General features: G+C 37.3%; 1 protein-coding gene across 1 annotated transcript; it reads left to right on the forward strand.

Annotated features, from left to right (window-relative positions):
* Positions 1–470: 470 nt before the first annotated feature.
* On the forward strand, positions 471–4,344 carry LOC107559058 (docking protein 1-like; the record flags this gene model as incomplete). The annotated part of the gene is made up of 2 exons (XM_016242794.1): positions 471–669; positions 2,668–4,344. Coding segments are annotated over 2 exons (1,198 nt in total), but the record flags the coding sequence as incomplete, so codon positions are not given.
* Positions 4,345–25,643: the final 21,299 nt, after the last annotated feature.

Here is a 25,643-nt window from a genome sequence, read left to right on the forward strand (position 1 = left end):
TGGGGTGTTGACCTTTCCTAACCGAGAACATCGAATAAGATGCTTGTTTCTCAGTAGTGCATGTGCTAAATCTGTACACTTGTGTGAAAAACCAATTATATTGCGTACATCGCATGAAAAGAAATCTGCTTTGAATTATTGTACATATGTGAGAATGACCTCTGATACGTTCCATCTGCTTCCAAAAAGAGTTGAATCAGTATATTCATTCACAGAGAAAAGGCTTTAAATATTATATAATTTATTACATAGTTATAAATTTTTATGATTATAGAACCCCATTTGTGTTTACCCATCAGATGTAGTTCCTAATACAGTTTTTTTTAAATGTTTTGAAAGATTTAACCGCAAAGACACTCATAAGCCTTCAGTAGGCCACAAGTGTGCTGTATCCATGGTTATTTTTCATCTGAAAAAGTGTCAAGTGGTTGATATATGTTGTGTTCTTTTGGCACACTGTTTATGTAAAGCTTTTCCTTTCTGTTGTCTTCAGCAATGAAAGACTTTAAGGTGACGGTGAGGCGTACAGAGGCTTCTGAGAGATGCAGCCTGAAAGGAACAGTGCTGTTACGGACTGATTTTGATAGCCTCCTTCTGAAGGAACCGAAGACGGGAGAGGTTCTCTACTCCTGGCCCTATCGCTTCCTCCGCAGGTTCGGACGAGACAAGGTATGGCTTTGACAGTGATCTGCAGTCATTCAGTTAAAGCTAGTGAGGTGTGTGCTCTCTGTCATTCATAATGCCCCAGTAGAGTGATGGGGATATTGAACTGTAAAAAGACGTTGTCATTTGAATGAGATGTTATTGTAATATCTAGATTCCCTTGTGAAAAAAAAAATGCCAGAAAGAATGTTGCCACTAACAGTTTAGGAATGCCCAAGGCAAAGTTATCAGTATCCGCAGCAAACAGTATCAGCATAAATAATTTTGTTAGGACTTTGCACTGATAAACTCCTACTATGAAAACATTTTACTCAATCCTGGCAGGCACTTTTATTGTGGTCAGACTGTTAAAAGATTAAATAAAAGATTTGTATCTTAAATACATTTTAGAATCCTGCAAAAATGGATCATGGCTTTCACATACTGTAAATGTTAAATATGACACCTGTTTTCAACATTGATGATATACATTTATTTCTAAAGCATCATGTGACATTTAAAACGGAAGTAATGCAGCTTTGCCATCACAGGGATAAATGTGACCCTGGACCACAAAACAAGTCATAAGTAGCATGTAGCAATAGACAACAATACATTGTGTGGGTCAAAATTATCGATTTTTCTTTTATGCCAAAATCATTAGGATATTAAGTAAAGATCATATTCCACGAAGATATTTTGTAAATTTCCTACCGTAAATATATAAAAATGTAATTTTTGATTAGTGATACGCATTGCTGAGGACTTCATTTGGACAACTTTAAAGGTGATTTTCCTCATTATTTTGATTGTTTTGCTTTTTTTTTTTAAATAGTTATATATATTGTCCTATCATAACAAATCATACATCAATGGAAAGCTTCAGATTATGTATAAATCTCAATTTCAAAAAATTGTCCCTTATGACTGGTTTTGTGGCCCAGGGTCACAAATGACATTTTAAAATATATTAAATAGAAAAAAATATATATATATATTTTTTTTTGTAATACTATTTCTCATTATTACTAGCTGGGCTTCCAAAAATGTTTGCAAAAAAAGAAAGGGGAAAAAAAAGCAAATTCGGTGTGTTTCCATTAAGTTGTTTGAGCAGTTGACGGTGGTATTGGTAACCTAGCAATTAACAGTAAATACTGCAAAAAAAAAAAAAAGGAAAGACACCATCAGTGGAAACAGACGATTAGTTGCATGGCTTTAATGTTCGCTACGTCAGAATTTATTCGGCAAATGTATTTCCATCTGTCATTATATACATTAACTCTTTATTTGCACAAGTCAAAAACCGCCTCAAGTGAGCGTAAAAACTTTTTTCAGAATTATGTACATTTCTTTATTCGAAATTAGGTGTTTCCATCACTTGTTTCTGATGCAATCCTTCAAAATGTGCAGAAAAACAGGGTGAGGCTTAGCTACCATTTTACCGTGTTTTCAATCAAATAAATTTAGCCTAGGTGAGGATCAGAGACATTTTTCAAAAACATTTACAAAATCGTACTGACCACAAACTTTCGGATGGTATTGTACATGCATTGTTTGTGGGAAAGACACCATCAGTGGAAACAGACGATTAGTTGCATGGCTTTAATGTTCGCTACGTCAGAATTTATTCGGCAAATGCATTTCCATCTGTCATTATATACATTAACTCTTTTTTTGCACAAGTCAAAAACCGCCTCAAGTGAGCGTAAAAACTTTTTTCAGAATTATGTACATTTCTTTATTCGAAATTAGGTGTTTCCATCACTTGTTTCTGATGCGATCCTTCAAAATGTGCAGAAAAACAGGGTGAGGCTTAGCTACCATTTTACCGTGTTTTCAATCAAATAAATTTAGCCTAGGTGAGGATAAGAGACATTTTTCAAAAACATTTACAAAATCATACTGACCACAAACTTTCGGATGGTATTGTACATGCATTGTTTGTGAAGATTAAATTGAAATTTAGTGTCTTGGCGTCTTTTTACTACTTACTACTAATTAAATGTATAATTTCTCAACAAACAGGCAACATTCTCCTTTGAGGCTGGGCGAAGATGCGACTCGGGGGAAGGCAACTTTGAGTTCGACACAAAGCAAGGAAACAGCATCTTCCAATCTGTAGAGGCCGCCATCAATCTACACAAAGTCAATTTACCTCAGAAGCAGATATCAAGTGGGGAGCGAGATACCATGCCCCCTTCACCTCAAATGAGAGCTGTGGCAGAGAATGCAGGTATCTACAGTGTGGTGACTGACGGAGCAATCAGAGACGGACCCAAACAACCACAGAATCCTCAGCAAACCAGACTTGAAGCCCCTGCAGAGAAACTTCTGACCGGAGTCAAGAGTCTGACCCTGGACACCAGGCCTCCACCGCGAAAGAGCCAGGTCAAGAACTTCCGCAGCTGTCCTTTGGTCAACAGTGAGGATGAGATGTATTCCCGGGCCATGGCCCCTGATCCAGATCGGGGAAGTCCAGGGGAGAAGAGAGAACCAAAAGAACGACGTGCCACATGCTCCAACCCTGAGGACTCTGACTACTCGCTGCCCTTTGACACCATTGCCAAGAATGTTATGGGAGACATTTTGTCTGCATCAAACCCTCCACCCATGTTCGTAGAACCCAGTTGTGAAAATGACAAGAAAGGCAATATAGAAAACACAGAACCACTTTATGACATTATAGATGAAACTGCAATCAGAACCCGTTACTCAAACAGAAAAACACATTCTTACAAACGAGTGGAGCACATTTATGATGAACCAGAGGGTTGTGGTGTGGCCCCAAGTGTGCCTCCATCGCTCTATGATGAACCGGAGGAGGTCAAAGGTCATGCTTGGAAGATGTTGGGTACAGTAATGGATCCGAGCGGTCATGAGTACCCATACAATGCTTCTGCCGACGACTATGCTGTTCCTAAACCTCCCAGGAGGGCCTTGCTTTCAAAGCAGAAGGACAACGAGGAAGAGGACAGTTCACCCTATGATAACATTATGGTGAAAGGAGTGCAAAAGAATAACTAAGGACTGCTTCAGAATCTAAAGAGGACAATAAAGTTAAATATAAGTGAGTGTGCGAATGAATGAATTAAATATTTAATCAATTAATATGCATAATATGGATAATAGTCATCAGAGTGCTTTACTGTTCTTCAAAAAGCTGTGATCTGCAACACGTATCATGATGTTGGTCAATATGATTAACAGTTCAATTCCTCTGGGGATGAATCACTGTAGCCTAACTTTAACCAAATGCGCTAAAATTGCACTGTAATGCGAATGTTTAAATTGTCATTATTTGAATCACAGACACACTTTTTATGTAAATGAGGCTTGTTTTAGAACATGCATCATTGTTTGTAGTGTTATTAACATTGCGCTATATTGATCATGTGAATGTTTATTCTTCAAATGATGGTAAAGTGTGAAATTATAGCTGTTTATTCAAACGAGCACAATTTTGGCTGTTTAAGTGCACCCATAATCCATAATCATCTAAATGCACAAAAATAGCCATATGCAGTGAATATTCTTTGTGCAAACACTCCTCTTTTTGTGTAAATTAGGCTAATTATATACAACAGCTTTTTCACAACATGCATTGCTATTTTCCAGCGCAATTAACATTGCATTATATTGATCAGGTGAACATTTATTTGTAAAAACTTTATTTATATAGAGCACACTTTTGGATTTTTAAAGAACGCCTGTAATCCAGTTGAACCAGTAAAAACTAAACTAAACTAAACCAATAATTAAATATGTAAAAGTAGCGATGCGCAGTGAATGTTATGTTTTAAAGTGCCTCATTTTATTGCCTCTTTTTATGTAAATTAGGCTCATTATAGACTGCACCTTCACAACTTGCATCGCTATTTGCCATTGCGATTATCGTTGCGTTATATTTATCATGAATATTTATTCATAAAGTGTTATTTATTTAGATGAGCCCACTCTTGGCAAACGTCTAGCTAAATGCGCTAAAGTAGCGATGCTAAACAGTTGTCACTTTTGTCAAAAACACAACCACCCACAAACCAGTTTATTTAATATAATAAGACCGTCTTGTGACTGTTTAAATATTTTTATGTAAATTAGGCTCATGATAGATTGCACCTTATTCACAACACGCAAAGCTATTTGTCGGAGCATTTAACATTGTGCTGTATTGACCGAGAACATATATTTATCAAAAGTTGGTAAAATGTGAAATAACTGGGCATTTATTCACACTTTTAGTTTTTTAATGAGCACCCACAATTTAGTTAAACCAGTAGCTAAATGCAGTAGCGATGCGCAGAATATTATTTATGTGATGTGCAAACATCAGCTTATCGCTGTTTGCCATTGCGATCATCGTCGCATTATATTAATCGTGAATATTTATTCATCAAATTTGATTTCTTTAGACAAGCCCACTTTTGGCTTTTTGACGATCACCTGCAATCCAATTTAACAAGTAGCTAAATGTGCTAAAATAGCAATGCGCAGTTAATTAAAAAAACGATTTGAGCGCAAGCGTGCTTATTTTACGTCATTTAGGCTCATTATAGACTACCTTTTTAACTAATTTGCCAGTGCTGTTAAGATTACATTACTTAACCAGTTTAGTTTAGCCAGTCGCTAATTGCACTAAAGTAGCAGTGTGTAGTGTATATTATTTTTTTTAATTCATCTATCCTTACTATGTAAATTAGGTTCATTATAGATAATGTTTTATTCACAAAACTTTCACATTTTAAAGAAACAATTGAGGTGTCTGAATCTGTGAAGTATAGCAGAATGTTGTAGTCCGCTGTACTCACCACAACAGTGCTTAGAACCAATCCTTAAGACCTGCATTTGCGTTCAGCCCAAATTCTGTGGACGTGTTTGCACTGTTAACTGATTTGCATAACCACAACTGGTAAAACAGCGCTATCAGCAGGCACAGTGCATTCTTAGTGAATTCCCCATTAAGTGTCCTAATAGCACACGAGCGTATCTACAATGACCTTCACTATCCACAGAGGCGAAGTTGATTTTATCCGGTTGTAAATCAAAGAGTAATTTAGCTTCGGTTGAACACGGGCCTCTAATAGCCCTTCTTCGCTGTCTTTTTCTGGTCTGTGATGAGAGCTCACACAGGTAATTAAAGTCCTGCAGATCTCTCCTAAAATGGACTGCGCCCATCACCTAATCCTCTGCTCGCTAATGACGGACAAGGGAGTTCCGTCAAGTGTCATTGTACTATTCAGGCCAGACTCTGACTTTCCATCTCACAGGCTTCCTATTTTGAGGAACACATGAATAATAATAACTTGACTTGCTGAGGGAAACTGGGGCACTGTTAGGATGCTGCTGAGCTCCCTGCCTGCCACGGTTCATGAGCCCCACACAGTCTTGAGACTTTTAAATGTCTGAAAACACTTCACAGCTCTTATCAATTCAGTTTCTTTCCTCTTTCAGAACATTCCAGAAATATGAACTGCATCACACATGATATGAATGGTTTTTGATGTATTTTACTGTACATTAACCATGTTTTAAATGCACACAGGATATTTTATTGTTGTAATTAGACTGGATATAGTTCAAAGCATACGTGAGGGCAATTTAAAGCTATCTGCTGCCATCAGACTGAAGAGAGATTTGGTGGCAATCTGCTACTGGAACATTTTAGCATAGTTTTGCAACTCATTAACGGAGTAAACTGGTACAGACTTAAGATGTCATTACAGTACACACTGATGCACTTACTCCAGCGTTGGGAGTCTGGTGTGAGATGAGCGCTGCATAAATGCTGAAAAAGTTGAAAGCTTTGCTAAGCACCGACTTTGTGGCCTAGTTCCTTGTTGTGTAAAATAGGTTGTTGAACAGCAGGGGGCACTGTTTCTCCTCAGTAGGGAGCCAAAACACTGCGTGGTTGGAGTCATGGTGTGCGTCGTTGTGAGAGAGTTGAAAGCTTCAGGGGTGTTGATTTTTTGTTAATAAAAACATATTTTCTCTCTTATTGTTGCACAGAAATCGACTTGGAGTATTCAGTGGTATGCTTGAAATTATTAACGGGCAAAAAAAATCAACTGAAATGTGCTTAGTGTTCCTTTACTGAATAAATAAGAGTGCTGCAAGCTTATTTTAGGTGGAGATCATGAACCTCATGCCAAGTTGTTTCATGCCCACGATTTCTTTGAACCAGACTTGACATTAAGGCAACGCGAGTCTAATGTGGAAAGTCTGAAAATAGACATTCGTTTTTTTCAGATGTAAAGATGTAAAGTGATACAACACTGGCACCCTATGACACTGTCTACAATAAGATCTATAATACCTGGATATTAATGGTAAAAACTTAACTAAAATGTAACTGAAATGTGCTTAGTATTCCCTTACTGAATACATATAATAATAATAATAAATAGATAACATTACTTTTAATTATATATATATAACAATAATAAAAATTATATGTTAGACATATCGAATCATAAAGATAAAAAAATCTATTGTTCTTGTGTTTTTATAACCCACTGGTGTGTCATGGGGGAAATCAAATAGTAATAAATAAATTAACCATATAACATGTTTAGTGCATGTGTTGTTGAAGAGTGAGAAGCGTGCCTTACAACGCTGATAACCCCACTTTAAAGCAATTGTGTCTGATCAATAAATACATGAGGTTGTGCAGCGTTCAGTGTCTTCCAGTGGTTAATTGGCTCCAGTGGATCCAATTTACCAGTGGCACTTTCTAATGATAAGCAACTACCTAATAGAACGGGCCAAACTTAACAGTCGTTTCATATCCAGGAGCAACGCCTTTTAAATTCCAATTAATCACCATCGATTACACTAATGACAGTATAAAGATTCCTATGCACACGGTGGGGTTGTCATGACCCTATGCGCTTTTATTTAAACTAGAGGTTTTTTTTTCTTTTTTCATGAGTGAGATGACTGAAGAATCCATTGTTTTTGACTCCACTGCACGTTCATATCAACGTGTCTGTTGCTCTATATAGAGTCTATTTCAATCTGACTCTCGCATCGGCTGGTGCAGTGACATCAGAAAATGGAAAGAATTTCTTTTCCAACACCCTGGAATGGAGCAATGCTGTTCTGACAGCTTAATGTATGTCATTTAAAGGCATTTCACCAAATCACTTCTACCCTCCGTACTGCGTGTCATGCAGGATGACAGCAAAGTAGGGGTCACTGTCATTTTAAAGATGTATCAGGATGCATTTGCATACATATTTAAAATAAAGTGTTAGAAACGCCCTGTGATATAATGCTGGCTTTGAATATATTTTTTAATCTCTTCAAATGAACATGATCTAGTTCTTGCAGTACTTGACTCGCAGTCAAGACGTGAATAACATATCGAAACTGGACGGCAGCCAACGGTAGATTATCTTGCTCTGTGCAATCTTTGAGGTTATATATGGTGATTAGAGTTATAACAGCCTACATCTGAGGTAACTTTTTACCTCTTGATTAGCGCAGCTGGAATGGTGTTATACTGTTAAAAAAATCACGTGTTCTCGTGTGTTTATAGAGTCTAATGTGAGGTCACAGAAAGGGAGCGCTCTGTCCTTATGGAATTGGTGCTGCCAACCCAATCAGCTTTATTTAAATGAAATCTAAGGCCAAATAAACATTCTGAACAAGACTACACTTGCTAGACCTGCCCATATGATTAACAGCTGTGCAGAGGTGAATAGCAGCAAATAAACACAAAGTGCGGACCTACTGTGTGTGTGTGTAGGCCTACCGACAAAATGAATGCATGTTCTAGCTCATGCACACATCAGTATTAAAAGTGGTAACACTTATGTAACACCTGAACAGAATACAGCAAATTGCCACCCAGATTTCAAACACTGGTGAATCAAATGTTTTTGGCTGCTAGTAATATTTGTCTACTACTTTGGTCTGTCTTTTCGTATCAGTGCAAGTTGTTATAGCTGATTAGTGCCAACTTGTGACCCAAAAAGTTGGTACAACTACACGGTTTCTGAGGGTCTTAAAAAGGCTTAAATTTGCCTTCATAAAACCAGAAGAAACCCTAAACTAGCTGACTGACACAAAGATATTAATTTAACCACAGTATACATTTTAATAAAGCATAACACCTTTAATAGTTGGACAGAAGCTCAGGAGTCTCCAGTTATAGCAAGAAAATGAAAACATACCTCGTAAGGACCAGTACGAGAAATGAAAGAACTGGATGACAGAGACCTTAAAATAGAGTAAGAGCTTGGAATGCAGATTAGCTAACAGCAATTTATGAATTAATATTGTTCCATTTGTCTCGTTGCTTGCTGGGCTCATAGTTTTAAATGTAGCAACAGACAATTTTTTCTTAAGTTTATTTTTTGAAACATTAAGACAATTAACAAGTAAGATCAAATCAATTTCTCATGTCCATGTATTTATTTATTTGGTAAGTCGCTGTCTAATAGGCAGGCTAATTTTCAGTCAGACAGTCAGTCATTATCACTAAATAAACCAAGACCTGCTTCACAATGAGGACCTCGTCTCCCTGTCTAGGTTTATTTGGCAGTATAACCAGCTGTAAATCATCCCTTATATATCTAATGCATTACAACATAAGCTATAAAAATAAAAGATTGATAATTGATGCGCTGATCCTTTGGAAAGACCTTCAATGACATTCTACAGAAAGCATGTTTTAATGACTACAATTTGTTCATCTCAACATGTAAAAATAGATGCAAAGTCACATGTAAATATGATGTCAGTGATTATTTTTTACATTTAGATTGGTTGTTGAATGACATTTATAGCCTGTATCATCTACTGCATTAATACACTGACTCTATTAAACAAAATCTGTCATTTGTGCCTACAAATACTTTAACAAAAAGATCAAATGCGTAGTTTTAAGGCCCAGGCTTTCAGATGGAGGGCAATAAGGCTATCGAACCTCGACCCTGTGCGAATGTTGACTGTAAGAGGGCCACGCTGCCAACTGCCCCATTCCTTTCACAATACGCCAACACGACTCAAAGCACATTTCTGCTCACTCACATATGAACACACATGTTCTAGCATTAACGTCTGTGGCCAACAGCATTGTGAATGTTCTGCAGACTGACAGGTCAACGTCCAGTGCCACTGGCTGCGTGACAGAAAGAGGAAAAAAGCAAGAGGAGAAAAAAGAAGAAAGGCATTGCGCAGAGAGCAATGTCCGTAATTCAGAACCCACGCAGCATGAGGACAATTATCCCCATTTTTCAGTCCACCCCCTCCTCCCTCTGCTAAGTCTCCTCCAGCTAGAAAGAGCACAGGAGGAAAGCGCCAGAACGGTCTGTGTGACACCTGCATCTATTACCCTACTGCAGTTCTGCTCGGTGAGACGACTAGTACTGCGCTCGCAACAACACGACTGGAGCTGCAGCGCTGCTGTTTGCATAAACCCCCGTGTGTATAATGCTATCAAGTCGTTTTTGCCAAACGCTTGGCTAGAAATGACTAAAAGTGCTCAAATCTAGCCACTCAAGATGTGCACGTGACTGAAAGATGAAAACAGGATGGATTTGGCTGCACTGGCCACATAGACTGGAGCTGCAGCGCTGCTGTTTGCATAAACCCCCGTGTGTATAATGCTATCAAGTCGTTTTTGAAAACAGGATGGATTTGGCTGCACTGGCCACATGGCACGTCTCGTTCCCTTTCATCCGCACACCTTCTGGGAAATGGTAAAAGTGAGAAAGTGAGGGAATGGAAGGCTGAGGAGAAAATACAGGTATTTCACCCCTCCCTCCTGCTGAGGCTTGTCATCATAAACACAGAACAGGTGTCAGTTCACACCTGTTGCCTGTGTGCAGTCTGCTCCCACAGCCAAACTCTACCAGCCCTACTGGAATGCCAAATTGATTAGTATTTCATGCTCGGTGACCGACCACGGGACTTTCTGTATTCTGCACAGTGCCTCGGCGATGCCCTGTGGGCAGCACGCAGTGATGGTTACCGTGTAGGGAGGATGTGAATAATGTTCAGTGCATCTGCAAAGACATAAGCTCTGTTCCGAAACCTAGTAAGCTGTCTCACTAGTGCCTATGTCATAAAGGACTGATTTGTTGTGCAAAATCAATGCGTCATACAAATAGCAGTCCTTAGTAGCGTAGCATATTTCTCTGTTAATCCTAAGTGCTGCTTCCCTGCCATATGGCATTAAGTTTTTTTGGAATGAAGCAATAGCATTCTACATTTAGGGGATAATTCACACAAAAACGAAAATTTTGTCATAACCAAACAGCTGACGGAAGCCATTGACTTCCATAGTATTTTTGTTCCATACAGAAGTCAGTGGCTTCCATCAACTGTTTGGTTACCAACATTCTTCAAAATATTGTGCTCAACAGAAGAAAGAAACTCATACTGGTTTGGAACAACTTGAGTAAATGATGATATAGAATTTTCTGTTTTGGGTGAACTATCTCTTTAAAGCAATGGTATGTAATTGCAATTTTATTGCATGCCGCTTTAAATGCAAATGAGCTCTGCTCACCCTGCCCCTCTCGTCCGAGCCACTCTCTGAGAGACGGTAAACTTTAGCCACATTCATAGTAAAACTTGCTAACTAGCACGTTATTAGTAAAGGCGATTTGCAAAGATTAATTAAAAAAACCTACACTCACTTCTTCTGGAGGTGAAGCTGGATTACGAATGATTCGCGCGAAGATAGATGCATTTAGGCACATCGGGGGCGCATTCCCTTCAGAAACAAATGTAATCTACTGCGTCTTCAGCGGCTCAGATGTCGGGAGTAAATGACGACTGCTATGTTCATTTTTACATCCAACAACAGAACACCTCAATCGCTTAGGAGTCATTCTTGTCTACATCTGCTTCGGCGTCGAAACAATGGTCAACTGATGACAGCTCACTCAGAGCGGGTCTACACTCTTAAAAATAAAGGTGCTTCACGATGCCATAGAAGAACCTTTTTGTCTAAATGGTTCTATAAAGAACCTTTAACATCTGAAGAACCTTTCTGTTTCACAAAAGATTCTTTGTGGTGAAAGAAGGTTCTTCAGATTATAAAAAGGTAAGAAAGAGATGGTTCTTTAAAGAACCTATGACTGAATGGTTCTTTGTGGAACCAAAAATGGTTCTTCTATGGCATCGCTTGAAGAACCATTTGAAGCACCTTTATTTTTAAGAGTGTAAGACGCCAGTCCAGTCTGTGCTGAAACGCTACTGTCAATCAAACTATCGTGGGATGGGCCTGTCAGTGTGACGTCACACAGACAGGTATCTGAGATTGGCTCGATTTGAGAAAGGGGAAATGATTTAACAAGATTTAAAAAAAAAAAAAAACACTGGGTGGATCTTTATCATTATAGGGTGGTTGTGTACACACACTGCCAATACACATTTTAGTTCAAAAAGCTTGTAAAAGTGCATGTTGCATCCTTTAAGTGAGTTGAATTTATCACTGTGGTAATTGCACTGCCTTATTTTTTTTTCTCCAAAGACAGCAAAATAAAATAACATTTAAAAAAAGCTTACCGCTGTGGTACACAGGAAGACCAGAGGCATTTTTTAATGTATGTCAGTGGAGGAAAAGCTTCACACAATAAACTGCTTTTGTATCATTTAATGTAGTTTCAATTAACCAACAGCCTAATCGGCTAATCTTCAACATGTTTTCCATTAAATATTAATCTCAGATTTATCTATTTTTAGACTTTACACTGAAAAAAATGCTGTTTTATATAAAAGTCATAGACAATTTTGTGATGGGTAAGATTCAGTTTAGTAACTGAAAACTGTATCTGACCGTCACACAATTCGGAAGAAATCCAGTGACGCCAGTCTTTTCAAGACACATGATCCAAGCTGACCGTTATGCTTTCTCCAACGATAGAGTCTTGGTATCTCCCAATATTAAAGGGATAGTTCACCCAAAAATGAAAATTCTGTGAATAATTAAATAAAATAATTGAATAAAGTCGTTATTTTTGTTTTCTTTGTGCGCAAAACGTATTCTCGTAGCTACATAAAATTACGTTAAAAGTTTCAGTTGTGGTCTATGGAGGGTCAAAAAGCTCTCAGATTTCATCAATCTTAATTGGTATTCTGAAGATGAATGAAGGTCTCACAGATTTGGAACAACATAAGGGTGAGTAATTAATGACAGAATTTTCATTTTTGGGTGAACTATCCCTTTAAGACCATCTCTTGCTGTACACTTGCATTTATTGCTGCTGTAATGCAATCCGCCCTTGTTGAGGAAATTCGTACCCGCTTACTAAACTTACATAGACAGATGTTTGGGGGAAGCATGGGGAAGTAACAGAAGGCGTTTGCATCAATTTGTGCACAAAGTCAGAAAAATGTGTAGTTGCAAGTTGTAATTCTAAAAAAAAAAAAAAAAATCTAAAGCAGAATTCCAGGCCTGAAATGTTGATTGTTGCAATGAATCACACTGACATTTAAGGTCAAAGGTTACAGTGTTTACACTTTCCAGAAAAGTCAACCAACAGATGGTTTACTTATTGTTGTCACTACATGTTAATCTGACATTGAAGAAAGTATCTTAACAGACAAAAATACACACATCACCTGTAATGTCAAGAAAAACTCTTTATTTATTTATTTATTTTCAGTTTATTTATATTATCTTCTGTTCCATTTATGTGCGGCTGAATTATACAGTATTAGTCATGAACGACTTGATAGAGGGCAGAAAGAGAGAACATTAGCCCATGATACACAAAAGAAGAGTCTAACCAATGGCTATGCCCATCCAAAATTCAAGACAATTCATCCCATGCTGCCAGTCTACATTCTGTAGCATCTGTTTAAGATCATCCTCAGGCTTTTGCTCATCATATGCAGCCAGACCTCATCTTGCCTACAGTAAAGCCAGACCTCAAACTCACTAGTCAGAGACAGATCCTGCACGACAGCGAACTGATAACTTTGGTCTGTTTCACTCATGGCCTTTGGCGAGACTCTTAAGCACAGAGCTCAGTCCCAGCCTTATTTGTTGGACTGGGCCTGATCTTTATCATTGACTTGTTATCCTTCTCCAACAAATGACAGAGGGAACGAGGACCAAGCCTCCTCATCCCTGTTTACTTAGAATAATTGAGCCCTGGCTCTTTCCCGGTCTTTTCCAGCGGATTCTCCCTGAGCTGCCCCCAAGGGAAAGCAGGCAGGAAATGAAATGATAACGCACCTGACGAAGAGAGGAGCTGGGAGGTTCGGAAAGGGGATAGTAGAAAAGGAGAGAGTGAAAAAGAGCGGGGAAAGAAGACAGCATCTCATAGGAAATAAAAATCGCAAATGAGATCTTTTTAATATCTCAATTGCTTATCTTGAACAACTATGAGATGAAATGAAGAGCAAATGAAAAATTCTGCTTAAAATCTCAGATTTTTCTTTTTGAGAAACAGACTGCATATCTCACTTGGGTCTCCTCAGTACTTTCTACTTGATCTCACTGAAAACATGCTAAAACTACCAATACCACTGAGACAAATTAAGATTAGAGTGTAATATTATCAGAAAATATTCCATGAATTTGATATACTCATATAAAAGTCAAACACTAGGACTTTTTATATCACTGACAGTCTGTGTAATGGTGGTGGGGATTTTAGTTGACCAATAGGTGGCGACAAGTGACAGGCTGTTTGAGTCCCAGCATTGTTAATTCAACCGATACATTCAAGACAAAACTTGAGTAATTGAATCATTTAGGAACGAGACATCAACTGCATTGCAATGAGCAGGTTAGTTTTGAACTATTTTCGTGTGTGTGGAGCAAAAAACAAAATGGGTGAAACAACTTGGAATACTGTGTCTAAAATGTAAGTTATACTCAATATTAACTTTATTGTATATGAAAACTATCAATGCTGTCGCATAGAACCTGTTTGGCAAACGACACAGACACTCCTAAAATTCGTTTTTAATGTAGCCTATATATTGACTGAATATATATTGTGTATTGTAAACTGTCCTTTTTCAGTCATAATTTAGTATTTTTGTGTTTGACAGCTTGAATAAGTTATTTGAATCAGTAAACCAAACGTAAAACCCACCTTCACTGTATTCACTGTTTTGAACTAACGGGCTGCCTTGAACTTGACGCTTCCGGTATTGTGCTGTCCTTGTTACTGGAATAATTTACAAGAAATAGCTTTCTAACGTGACGTTTTCTAACTAGTCACGGAGGCTTGGGCACATCCTTTGAATGGTTGATCATGAATCCGTTGCTTACACTCTTAAAAATAAAGGTGCTTCAAAAGGTTCTTGAAGCGATGCCATAGAAGAACCATTTTTGGTTCCACAAAGAACCATTCAGTCAAAGGTTCTTTAAAGAACCATCTCTTTCTTACCTTTTTATAATCTGAAGAACCTTCTTTCGCTCCAAAGAACCTTTTGTGAAACAGAAAGGTTCTTCAGATGTTAAAGGTTCTTTATGGGACCATTTAGACAAAAAGGTTCTTCTATGGCATCGTGAAGCACCTTTATTTTTAAGAGTGTAGTTCCACACACAAGAATGTGTTTGGGAAGCTCCTTGGTTTTTTTAATCTCTTATTTGCATAGCTACTGTACGTGTCCAGTGGACGTGCAGACAAATTGTAATGGCACGTTGCATACACTATTAAAAATAAAGGTGCTTCAAAAGGTTCTTGAAGCGATGCCATAGAAGAACCATTTTTGGTTCCACAAAGAACCATTCAGTCAAAGGTTCTTTAAAGAACCATCTCTTTCTTACCTTTTTATAATCTGAAGAACCTTCTTTCGCTCCAAAGAACCTTTTGTGAAACAGAAAGGTTCTTCAGATGTTAAAGGTTCTTTATGGGACCATTTAGACAAAAAGGTTCTTCTATGGCATCGTGAAGCACCTTTATTTTTAAGAGTGTAGTTCCACACACAAGAATGTGTTTGGGAAGCTCCTTGGTTTTTTTAATCTCTTATTTGCATAGCTACTGTACGTGTCCAGTGGACGTGCAGACAAATTGTAATGGCATGGAAAGTAGCATTAAAAAAATTATAATTTTGCGTTCTGCACAAGAAAGAAAGTCATAGCAGTGTTGATTTTTTTTTTTTTTTACAAAAGTTTCTACGTTTTATTAATAGTTTTTGTCTTTTGAAGAAAATATCCATAAAATGTTGTAGGCTAAGTATTTTGTAATATTCGTTTATTTTAGTAATTTTTACTTACTAAAATGGCATAATTTTAGTGCAACATTTTTAGTTATAAATGTGAAATCAGATCATTCATCTGATGACGTATTTAATAAAACAAAAAAGATTCACAATCCTTATTCTTCTAATTTTTCATGATGCAACACAGCACCTGCAAAGCAGACGTTTCAGCTATTTGCTTTCTTCAGTGAATCGTGAACCCCGCAAAAAATATTTTTTAGATCATTGTTCATGTCTTTATGTAGGAAATGTCTCGGATAATGTTGATATAAAAAAAGACCTCGTTTGTCAGTAATTTTACTGATAAAATTGGCAAGACATGAGGCTAAGTAAATGCTATCAGAATTATTTTCATATTTGTGTAAATTTTCCATTTAAATGGAAACATCTGTGAAAAATGTAAAACTGAGAAGTGTTCTGAGCAATAAAAGGGCAACATGCAGTTTTCCGTTGGGGTGGTTAGCAAACATGATCAAGGAAGTGAGAGAAAATGAAAAAAAGGATTTCCATCCATAATCTACATTTACATATGTCTCCCCTATTAATAATGGATATTAGTCCCATTAAATCCTCATTTCACTCCACACGTCAGAAAACCACTCCAACTACTTCCCTGACCGTTAACGTTTGTGAAAAATGTAAAACTGAGAAGTGTTCTGAGCAATAAAAGGGCAACATGCAGTTTTCCGTTGGGGTGGTTAGCAAACATGATCAAGGAAGTGAGAGAAAATGAAAAAAAGTGTGTGGGAGATTTGTAAATGTGACTTTAAGCTACCAAATGGGCATGCAGTCACGCGAAAGGAAAGAGTTCATTTGCGAGAGAAAAAGAGTCAATATGAGTTGAGAGCGAGCATACCCCAGGGTCCAGCTCTCGTAAAAAAGTTGGCGATTTCCATCCATAATCTACATTTACATATGTCTCCCCTATTAATAATGGATATTAGTCCCATTAAATCCTCATTTCACTCCACACGTCAGAAAACCACTCCAACTACTTCCCTGACCGTTAACGTGAAAGCTCCTTCTGCTCCACTCTAGTAGCATCACACACACACTTTTCGTGGAACAGAGCGTGAGCAAGTGTGTGTGTTCGGGTAGGTGGCTTCACCATCGACACATCCTCTCCATCTGGCAGCGCTCCTGCATTGCTCCTTGTTCATGGCTATTTAAAATTTCAGTAGCCTGTCGCCTTGAGTAACACAGAGCAGTGCTGTAATGAGGACATGAGGGAGGTTGTATTGATTTACTCTCTTGCCTATTGTCAATCATTGAGGCTGGGATATGTGCATGCAGTAGAAGGACACTAGACCTGTCGCTTATGCTAAATGGCGCTGCCCGTACCTGTTTGCCTTTTAAGCTATTTGTGTAATGTAGCTAGCTAACATTACTAGCTGCTTCTGTGGCTGTAATGCATTTGCAGAGCAGTGCTTGTAAATTACCATGCTTTTGTTCATGTATATTTGCATCATGTGTCTCAGACTAACATATGTACGATGCTGGCATGCATGTGTTTGAGTGCAGTTTGTGCAGAATACAAACGCACAGAGCTAGCTATGGGAATATCAGGAGTTGTCTGGCTCCTTTGCATCCTTGGTGCATCCAAAACCGGTCTCTGCTGGCACACAGTCTTTTCAAAGACTTCCTTCCAGTGCAGAACATTCATAAAGAATTCATGCAGAAAGATAAAAATGCAAAAAAGAGCCATAATGAAGTTGTGACCAGGTCAAGTGAGCATCTAAGGGTGTAGGAGTCAGTGACTGTATTAAATATAATGAGTCTATTTCTCCTGTATGCTGTTGAGACACAGGAAATAATGAAATATATGAAATGCCATAAGGATCGTGCCTTGTAACTTGTGCGTTCAGCTGATGAGACTCCTTGCATAGATGATATCTGCATATCTTAAGATATAACAGTAAAGGGTCGTTAACACTAAGGTTGATAGCTATAACAATAACTAAAGTTTTAATAATTATGCTAAAGGTCTGTTCACACCAAGAACAATAAAGATAACTATAACGATAGCTATATTTGCGTCCACATCAGCCAGCGATAACATCTAAAATTTGCATGGCGCAGTTTCAAAGTAACGAAAAAGTAAAAAAAATCATTCTGAAAGTGATCCCAACGATATTGTTCCTTTGTATCGTTATAGTTGTGGTGTGGACTATGCTTTTCTCTTAAATCGCAAATGAGTTTTAGAACTTTATGTTTATAGTTATTGTTAGTTCTTGGTGTGAACAACCCTTAAAGATATACTATAAACATAACTATAAAGATGACTATATCAGCGTCCACATCAACTCACGATAACATTCTGTTTATTATAAGTAGGCATTTCAGATCTGGTGTCTCTAAATCATATGTTCACTATCCTGAGGCTAGGTTTTCTTTCTGACATGGTTAAAACTGGGTGCTGAAACACCTTAAAAAAGTATTTGGATTTATAAACATGTGATATCCCACAGACAACTTCTAAAGAATTTTACGACATGGTCAACTTCGGAACAAATCTGTTTTGATTAGCTTTTACAAGGTCAGTGTCATAAAGTTTTAAGATTTCCACAAGAGCAATTGCTAAGCTGCGTTTGGAGAAACAGTAAATAGCGCTGATAGACTTTTAATAGTCTCCTTTTAGGCTGACCCTGAATTTTAAGTGTTATAGACGAGCTATAAAAATAATAAATAGGTGGATATGATTAACGGAGGTAATAAATGCATCAGTGTTGGATAGTAAAAGCCAGGGCAACAAGCATAGTATTTTAATGTTGATGGCATAAGAGATTCATATTTTTTAGAATTGTCTATTTCATTAATTTAACAAAAAACGACATTATTCAAGTACATCAGCCATGTTGATGAAAAGATCTGCCAGCATTTAGCAGACACTTTTCATTCAGAGTGGCTTCAAGGCTTTTCACACTGCACTTAACCTTGGGTTAACGTCTTTTTAAACCTAGGCCAGGGTTAAGGTTACATTTAACTCTGGGTACCCAGGGTTTGGAATGGCACTAGGTTAACAATATTTTAAGTGTCAAAAGACCATTACAGTAAACGACTTGCAGAGATAGTCATAAAGCAGTAACCTCAGGTTAAGTGCCTTACTCCTGGGCATAACAGTGATAGAGCACAATTACAGTCTCGGTAGTCTGTAGTATCGTTTGCTCCACATATAAGCAAATGGGTCTTTGTGGAACCTCTCTCTTATTGCCCCTCCAGCAGGACCCCCCTCCCCCTTTCTTTTCCCCTATCCTCTAGATTTTTGCCGCTGCCCAGATAATAAACAGCTATCGGAGGTTGAATCATCTGCTGCAAAATTGCTTTTCATAGAGAGCCAAGCTTGGTGGCAGTGCTGGAGAATCTCTGTACCCTGCAGTCAGATTTCTTCTCTCTCTCTTTATTTGCCATTCTGTATGATTATTCTGATTAATCACTTCTACTCATAAACATGTACATAATTATTTAGTCATCATGATGCACATACATGTGCATTAATACGGAACATACTTTTTGTTTATATAACAACATACAGCATTTTTGGGAGTATAATAAGCTGTGGAAAGTGCCCTGTAGTCCAGTAATTTAGTAAATAAACAGCCCACTTTCATATTATTATAACGTAATATTGGTGATGACTATGTTAATTATTGTTATATTTAATGTTCTATAGTCAAAGTTAACTTAAGAGATTAATAATATTTTTGGGGGGTGAACTATTCCTTATAAATCCTGAATGAATTTTCGTACATGATGTACTGTTTTCTTATTATTTTTTTTATTTAAATTGCATTAATTTATAAGGTGATAAGGACAAACTGACAGTATACACAAACAAACGAAACACAAATATAAAACCTACAGTATACAGAAAACAAACAATAGTGCACACAAACAAAGGCAGCCGAAGGAAGTCACTATATCCATCTTGCATAATCTCATTTTCAGATATTCACTGAGGTGATAACAGGCTACAGCAGACTAAATTATTTAACCGATTGTATTCATGAAGGAGTCCCATCTCTTTAAAAAGGTATTATAATCATTATTTATCTTGTATATTAATTCCTCATATCAGGCATTTTTTTATTATTAATTCTTCCATCCATTCTTCAAAGGGAATAAATCCTGCAGTATTCCAGTCGTGGTGTGTTATTCTGCTATTTACGTTTTTAATATGTTCCTCATTCTGTCTCCATAGAAATAATAACATATGATGCCCATCTCTCGCTGTCATTGTGTGACATCAAATGAACTCAGGCCACTTTGTTTTCTACAATGCTGACCGAGCAATCTGCCACCCAGGACAGTCCTTGGTTAGCTTTAAAGGTGCCATTTGGAGCATTCACATATTGTTAAAAAATTATATTCTGAACAGTACGTATTTAAGGGTGCGCAGACCTAAAACATGGATGATTCAGGCTCTATGATTCAGTCTGTTGCACACAGACAGGCAGTCGCACATTTTGCAGTGTAAAGCTCGGAGAAGGATTAGAAACATCATCCATTGAGCCTACGCTACAAGACAAACAGTACAGAAGGCCTCAGGACATCATACCAGCTTTGAGCACCTCATTGTTTTCTTCACACACTAGCAATAAAACTTGGAGCACTGTGGTTGTTTCCCTATTGGATGATAAATTAATTCATCATCTTACCTCGAGGAGATATACTTACGAAATATCAACTTCTCATCATATGGATATTAATCTAATCGCTTGGATATGCTTAAGTAGCTGGTTGGGTTGTTGCTTGTTAGGAGACTAATTTTACCTCAAGGCAAATCTAATAAAATCTCTTCTAGGCTATTATGATCAATCAGCGAAGCAGTGAATCACCAACTGATTCACCACCAGTAACAAGAGGGTTTATATCTGAAAGGCAATGTTTGCTGAATTTGGCAAGAGTTTTTGTACACGATATAGCTGTTCATTCTCTCAGCACTGGAGGACTGTGGTCTTGTTGATGGACTCTGAAACTCCAGTGAGATTTATTAGTCCAGGCTCTGGCACTGATGTGTTTCAGGTTAGGGTGAGGTGTCATCATTGAAAAAAAAATGAAGTGGAAAAACTGGAAAACAAAGAATATTTTATCAATGGAATAAGAAATGCTTAATACTTAAAAATACCTCAATTCAAAGTATAATATATAAAGAAAAAGAATATACCATTTCCTGTGGCTGAAGTTTTCAGACTGTTGATTGATTTGGTCTGGAGTCAACTGTTAGTTCAGCTTCCTGTAGAACATAAACAGTCTGTGTTTCTACATTAATTTAGCCATTGTCATTTGTGCTTGTGTTTCACAAGGAACAGGCTCACGTCCTTGTTGTCATGGACACATACTCTCTGCTCTTTGTTTTTGAAAGATGGCTTTTAAAAGTGTCCGTTCATAGGGTGCAGCCACCCACAAACAGCAGAACAATTCCAACTTTAACAAAGATGAATGTGCATTCATACAGACAAAGACATGTTTCTTTAGAGGGTTAAAAGATGGTTCAGAAAGAACTTTTTAAAAAGACGTACCTTGAATGAATAAAGCAATTTTTTCTTATAATAAAAAATGTGCATTATTACATGTTATAGTTATATCAGCACCTTTAATTTCCCAAATATGTTCACCCAAATATGAAAATTTGCTGAAAATGTACTCACACTAAGACCATCCAAGATGTAGATGAGTTTATTTCTTTATCAGAACAAATTTGGACAAATGTAGCATTTTATCACCAATGGATCCTCTGCAGTGAATGGGTGCCGTCAGAATGAGAGTCCAAACAGATGCTAAAAACATCACAATAATCTACAAGTAATCCACATGACTCCAGTCCATCAGTTAGCATGTTGTGGACTGGCATTCTCTGTGTTTGCAATAAACAAATCCAACAAGATGTTTTAACTACAATGTTTTAACTTCGCTTCTTACCAAAGTTTGAGTCTATAATCTACAATTATGCTTTCTCAAAAAATCCATCCTCTGTCCCATATAAAAATCCAGTGACATATTTGTTTAGAACTGTTTTTGCTTATAAACGGTGCTGTGCATATTTCTCTCCTGATTCAGACAAGATCACTTTTTTACTACAGAATAGAAAGCAATACTATGGATAGATGATTTAGTCAGAAGCAATAAATTGAAGTTAAATTGTCGTAATATCTGAGCAGTTGTACTACACTGTGATGCTTTTATCAGTAGTTTGGACTCTCATTCTGACAGCACCCATTTACTTCAAAGGATCCATCTGTAATCAAGTGATGCCATCACGATGCCATTGAAGAACCTTTTTGTCTAAATGGTTCCATAAAGAACCTTTAACATCTGAGGAACCTTTCTGTTTCACAAAAGGTTATTTGTGGCGAAAGAAGGTTCTTCAGATTATAAAAAGGTAAGAAAGAGATGGTTCTTTAAAGAACCTTTGACTGAATGGTTCTTTGTGGAACCAAAATGGTTCTTCTATGGCATCGCTTGAAGAACCTTTTGAAGCACCTTTATATTTAAGAGTGTAATGCTAAATTTCTTCAAATCTTTTCTGACTAAGAAACAAACTCATCTATCAATTTTTCATTTTTAGCTTAACTATTTCTTTGATTGACTACATTTTCTTACATTTTGTATACTGTTTTCTTATCATTATTGGTTATAAAGCAGATATGCTACCTAATAAATAATAATATTACTGGAATCACAAAACAGACGTCATTGCTCTGACGCATTGCCTCTGTACACGCTTTAAAGTGTTTCCTGCAGGCTACTTTGGTTGTTTATCTGTCTCCCCCAACAATGGCAATGTGTTATTTATATATGAGCATGTGCAGTTGCAGCTGAGCATTCCTCTGAAATTCTACTCCCCAGCCACAAATGCAGAAAAGAAGAGCTTCAGAGATCAGATATAGAATGAAAAAAATATATAGAGGCTTGCCGCTGTTGCTTTCCTGCCCACTTTATGGCTCCTACTAACTACCTTCATACTTATGCTGAAATGAAATTCTGGACACATACTGATATAAAAATCAAATGCTCTCGCTACAGAGTGAAAAACATAAAGGAAGAGACCTAATTTAAAAGAGGCCTCGAAACAAACAAGCAATTAGAATAGCCTAAATAACACATACAGGCCAGCATACACCTACAGATTCTGCAGATTGGTTTATTAAACCTCGATTTGATCCACCTACTGTATGTGCATCGGTCCCACTGGTAATCCCTGCATCATATTCTGTTCTTTCATTTCTGAGATTGCTATTCTTTGGCTCCTGATTCCAGACCAACGAAGAGAAACTTTGAGGCAAAGCACTGGTGTGCTTGTGTTATTGCCGCAGATTTTTATTGCGAGTCATTCTGTTTATGAGTAGATGGCAAGACGGTCGATTTCACACTTTGAAAAGCCCTCCCCAAACATTGGTTGCTGGCAAAAGTAATATACTACTGTTCAAAAGTCTGGAGTCAGTAAGATTTTTCTTAAAAGGAATTAATACTTTTATTCAGCAAGAACACATTAAATTGATCGAAAGTGACAGTAATGACATACAGTATATATTGTTACACAAGATTTCTATTTTAAATAAATGCTATTCTCATAAACTTTCTATTCATCAAAGAATCCTGCTCTCATGACAAATATGTACCTGTGGGAACTTCTTCGCAAGATGCGAAATTCGTACCAATAAGTACATATCACTGCAGTTTCCAACAGAAATTAACCCTAGAGTTGGTAAAACTGCGAGCACTTGTAATCGTTTTCATACACAGTTATGATTACAGCTCCATTATAGCTGCATTATACGCTGGGCTGAAATGTTGGCTATCATTAAAAATATATGAATGGCGGCAATACCTGAGTATTTAAGAAGAATAGTGTAAGCAGCACTATACACCCAAATGGAAACAGCGGCACAACCGGTGTATATCATAGCAAAGAAAACATGAATTTCCGTGAGCGGAGGACGGGAGCGCTGGAGTTTATGGTGGTTAGAAGAAATCTCTGATCATGGCTTGTCTTGAAAAACAAAGATAATTTGATGTTCGTCATAAGAGACGTCACAATGCAGGATGAAGAAAAACAATAAAGTGACACATAAAGTTTCAACAAACTTCTTCAAAATGTGGCGTTCGAAGGCTCCGATGAAGATAAGCGTCAGAGAGTAGTTACAGCAGTGAGTGATGAGACACAGCCAGGGATAATGGACAGTATCTATAAATCATTCCGGAGAAGACAAAGAGGAACAAGAAGACAAAACAAAAAGAATGATTGAGGACCAGCGGCGAGACGTTTTGCAAATAGCTGAAAGGAAGCAATCAAGAGAGGATGAGGAGAGTAGGACCAGTGTAATCCATGCCAGTCATCTCACCCAGTCACAAAACCAATCACTGTGTGATCTAGCTTCAATTTGTGAGTGTGACAGTTCACTCAAAGTTGAGAACAAAGACAAAAGATATTACACGGTGGAGTGTCTATGCAGTGGGTCCAGCACACACATCTTCATAATAGAAAACTTACTGTAAGTAACAAAAAACCTAAAATGCATTACTCTTTTAACTGTTCGCAACACCTTCCATCAGGACATCAGATAATGTGCTGATAATGGAGAAATTATCACACTATGGGTCACACCTTGGCCATTTTCGACCAGACCCTTAGGATTCTTGTATCTCTCAGAGGCTCTAATGTGATTGTGAGACGGGTTGTTTTGGGGGGAAATACTTGCCCTTGTGATGTGAGCTGATTTGATTTGTGGTTTGCATTATGTGGAAAGAGAGAGAGAACGAGAGAGAGAGAGAAACCTAATGTGATTGGTTATTCGCTTCAGATTTACTGTGCCATCTGCCACTCTTGGGTTCCATATAGAGGCATTAGCTCTGTTCCAGAACCTAGTGCGCTGACTACAGAGGCAGCATTTTAAAGTATCAGAGGTGTTTTAATTATGCTGCCCTCTAAGATTCCTTAGTTTAGCCAAATTCTAAAGTAACATTGCATGATTGCTTAAAACAACTGAAACATATTTACTGAACACTGAACATGTTTTAACATTCTAGCAGACATTATACCAAAGCACAATTGAACTTAAAATTAATAAGTTAGTAAAATAATATTTTTTGGCCATTTTTAAGACCCCCTTCTTGAATCAGGTATGCGGTTTTCTTTTACTGTACAAATAAATGCAGCCTTTCTGAGAAGAAGAGAATTCTTTTAAAATGTTAGAAAATATTACAGATGTTATAATACATGTATTAATAGAGCTGTTGCAATTATTATCATCATCATTTTTATTGTCTTACTTTTTTATTTTATTTTACAGGATGCATCCTTAGCATTGTGTGAAAGTCAATGAAACAGTAAGTCCAAGATGATGGACATGGTGAGAAAAACCCATTTTCCAAACCACTTGTTATATGAGAAATGAGCATTAAAATAAACAACCAAACTGTGTTTTCTATGCATTGCATTAGTTTTCTATGCAACTTATTAGAATATCATAGTTAGCTTAGTAACATGCAGACGTCAAAATATATTGAAATTACTAAAACTGAAATAAAGTTTGATTTTAAGATTTGAGATTTTTAAACAATAATAATTAAAATGACAAAACACATAACAAAATTATATATATATATATATATATATATATATATATTGTAGAGAATCAGCTCATGGGGAAATATTTTGCGGGTTGGCCTACAAATTGACGTCATGACTGAACAGCTCTATTCTCTCAGTCAGTTCCTCAGAGAGCGTCTAAGTGTCTCTCTCACACTGAGGGTGGAAATGAAAGGGGAAGGGTGTGCTAGTGCTAGATTTATTATTATGGTCTTGACAAACCTGAGAGTCCATCTGT

The sequence above is a fragment of the Sinocyclocheilus grahami genome, unplaced genomic scaffold (genome assembly GCF_001515645.1).
Source record: "Sinocyclocheilus grahami isolate Dianchi unplaced genomic scaffold, SAMN03320097.WGS_v1.1 scaffold673.1, whole genome shotgun sequence".
Classification (NCBI taxonomy): Eukaryota; Metazoa; Chordata; class Actinopteri; order Cypriniformes; family Cyprinidae; genus Sinocyclocheilus; species Sinocyclocheilus grahami.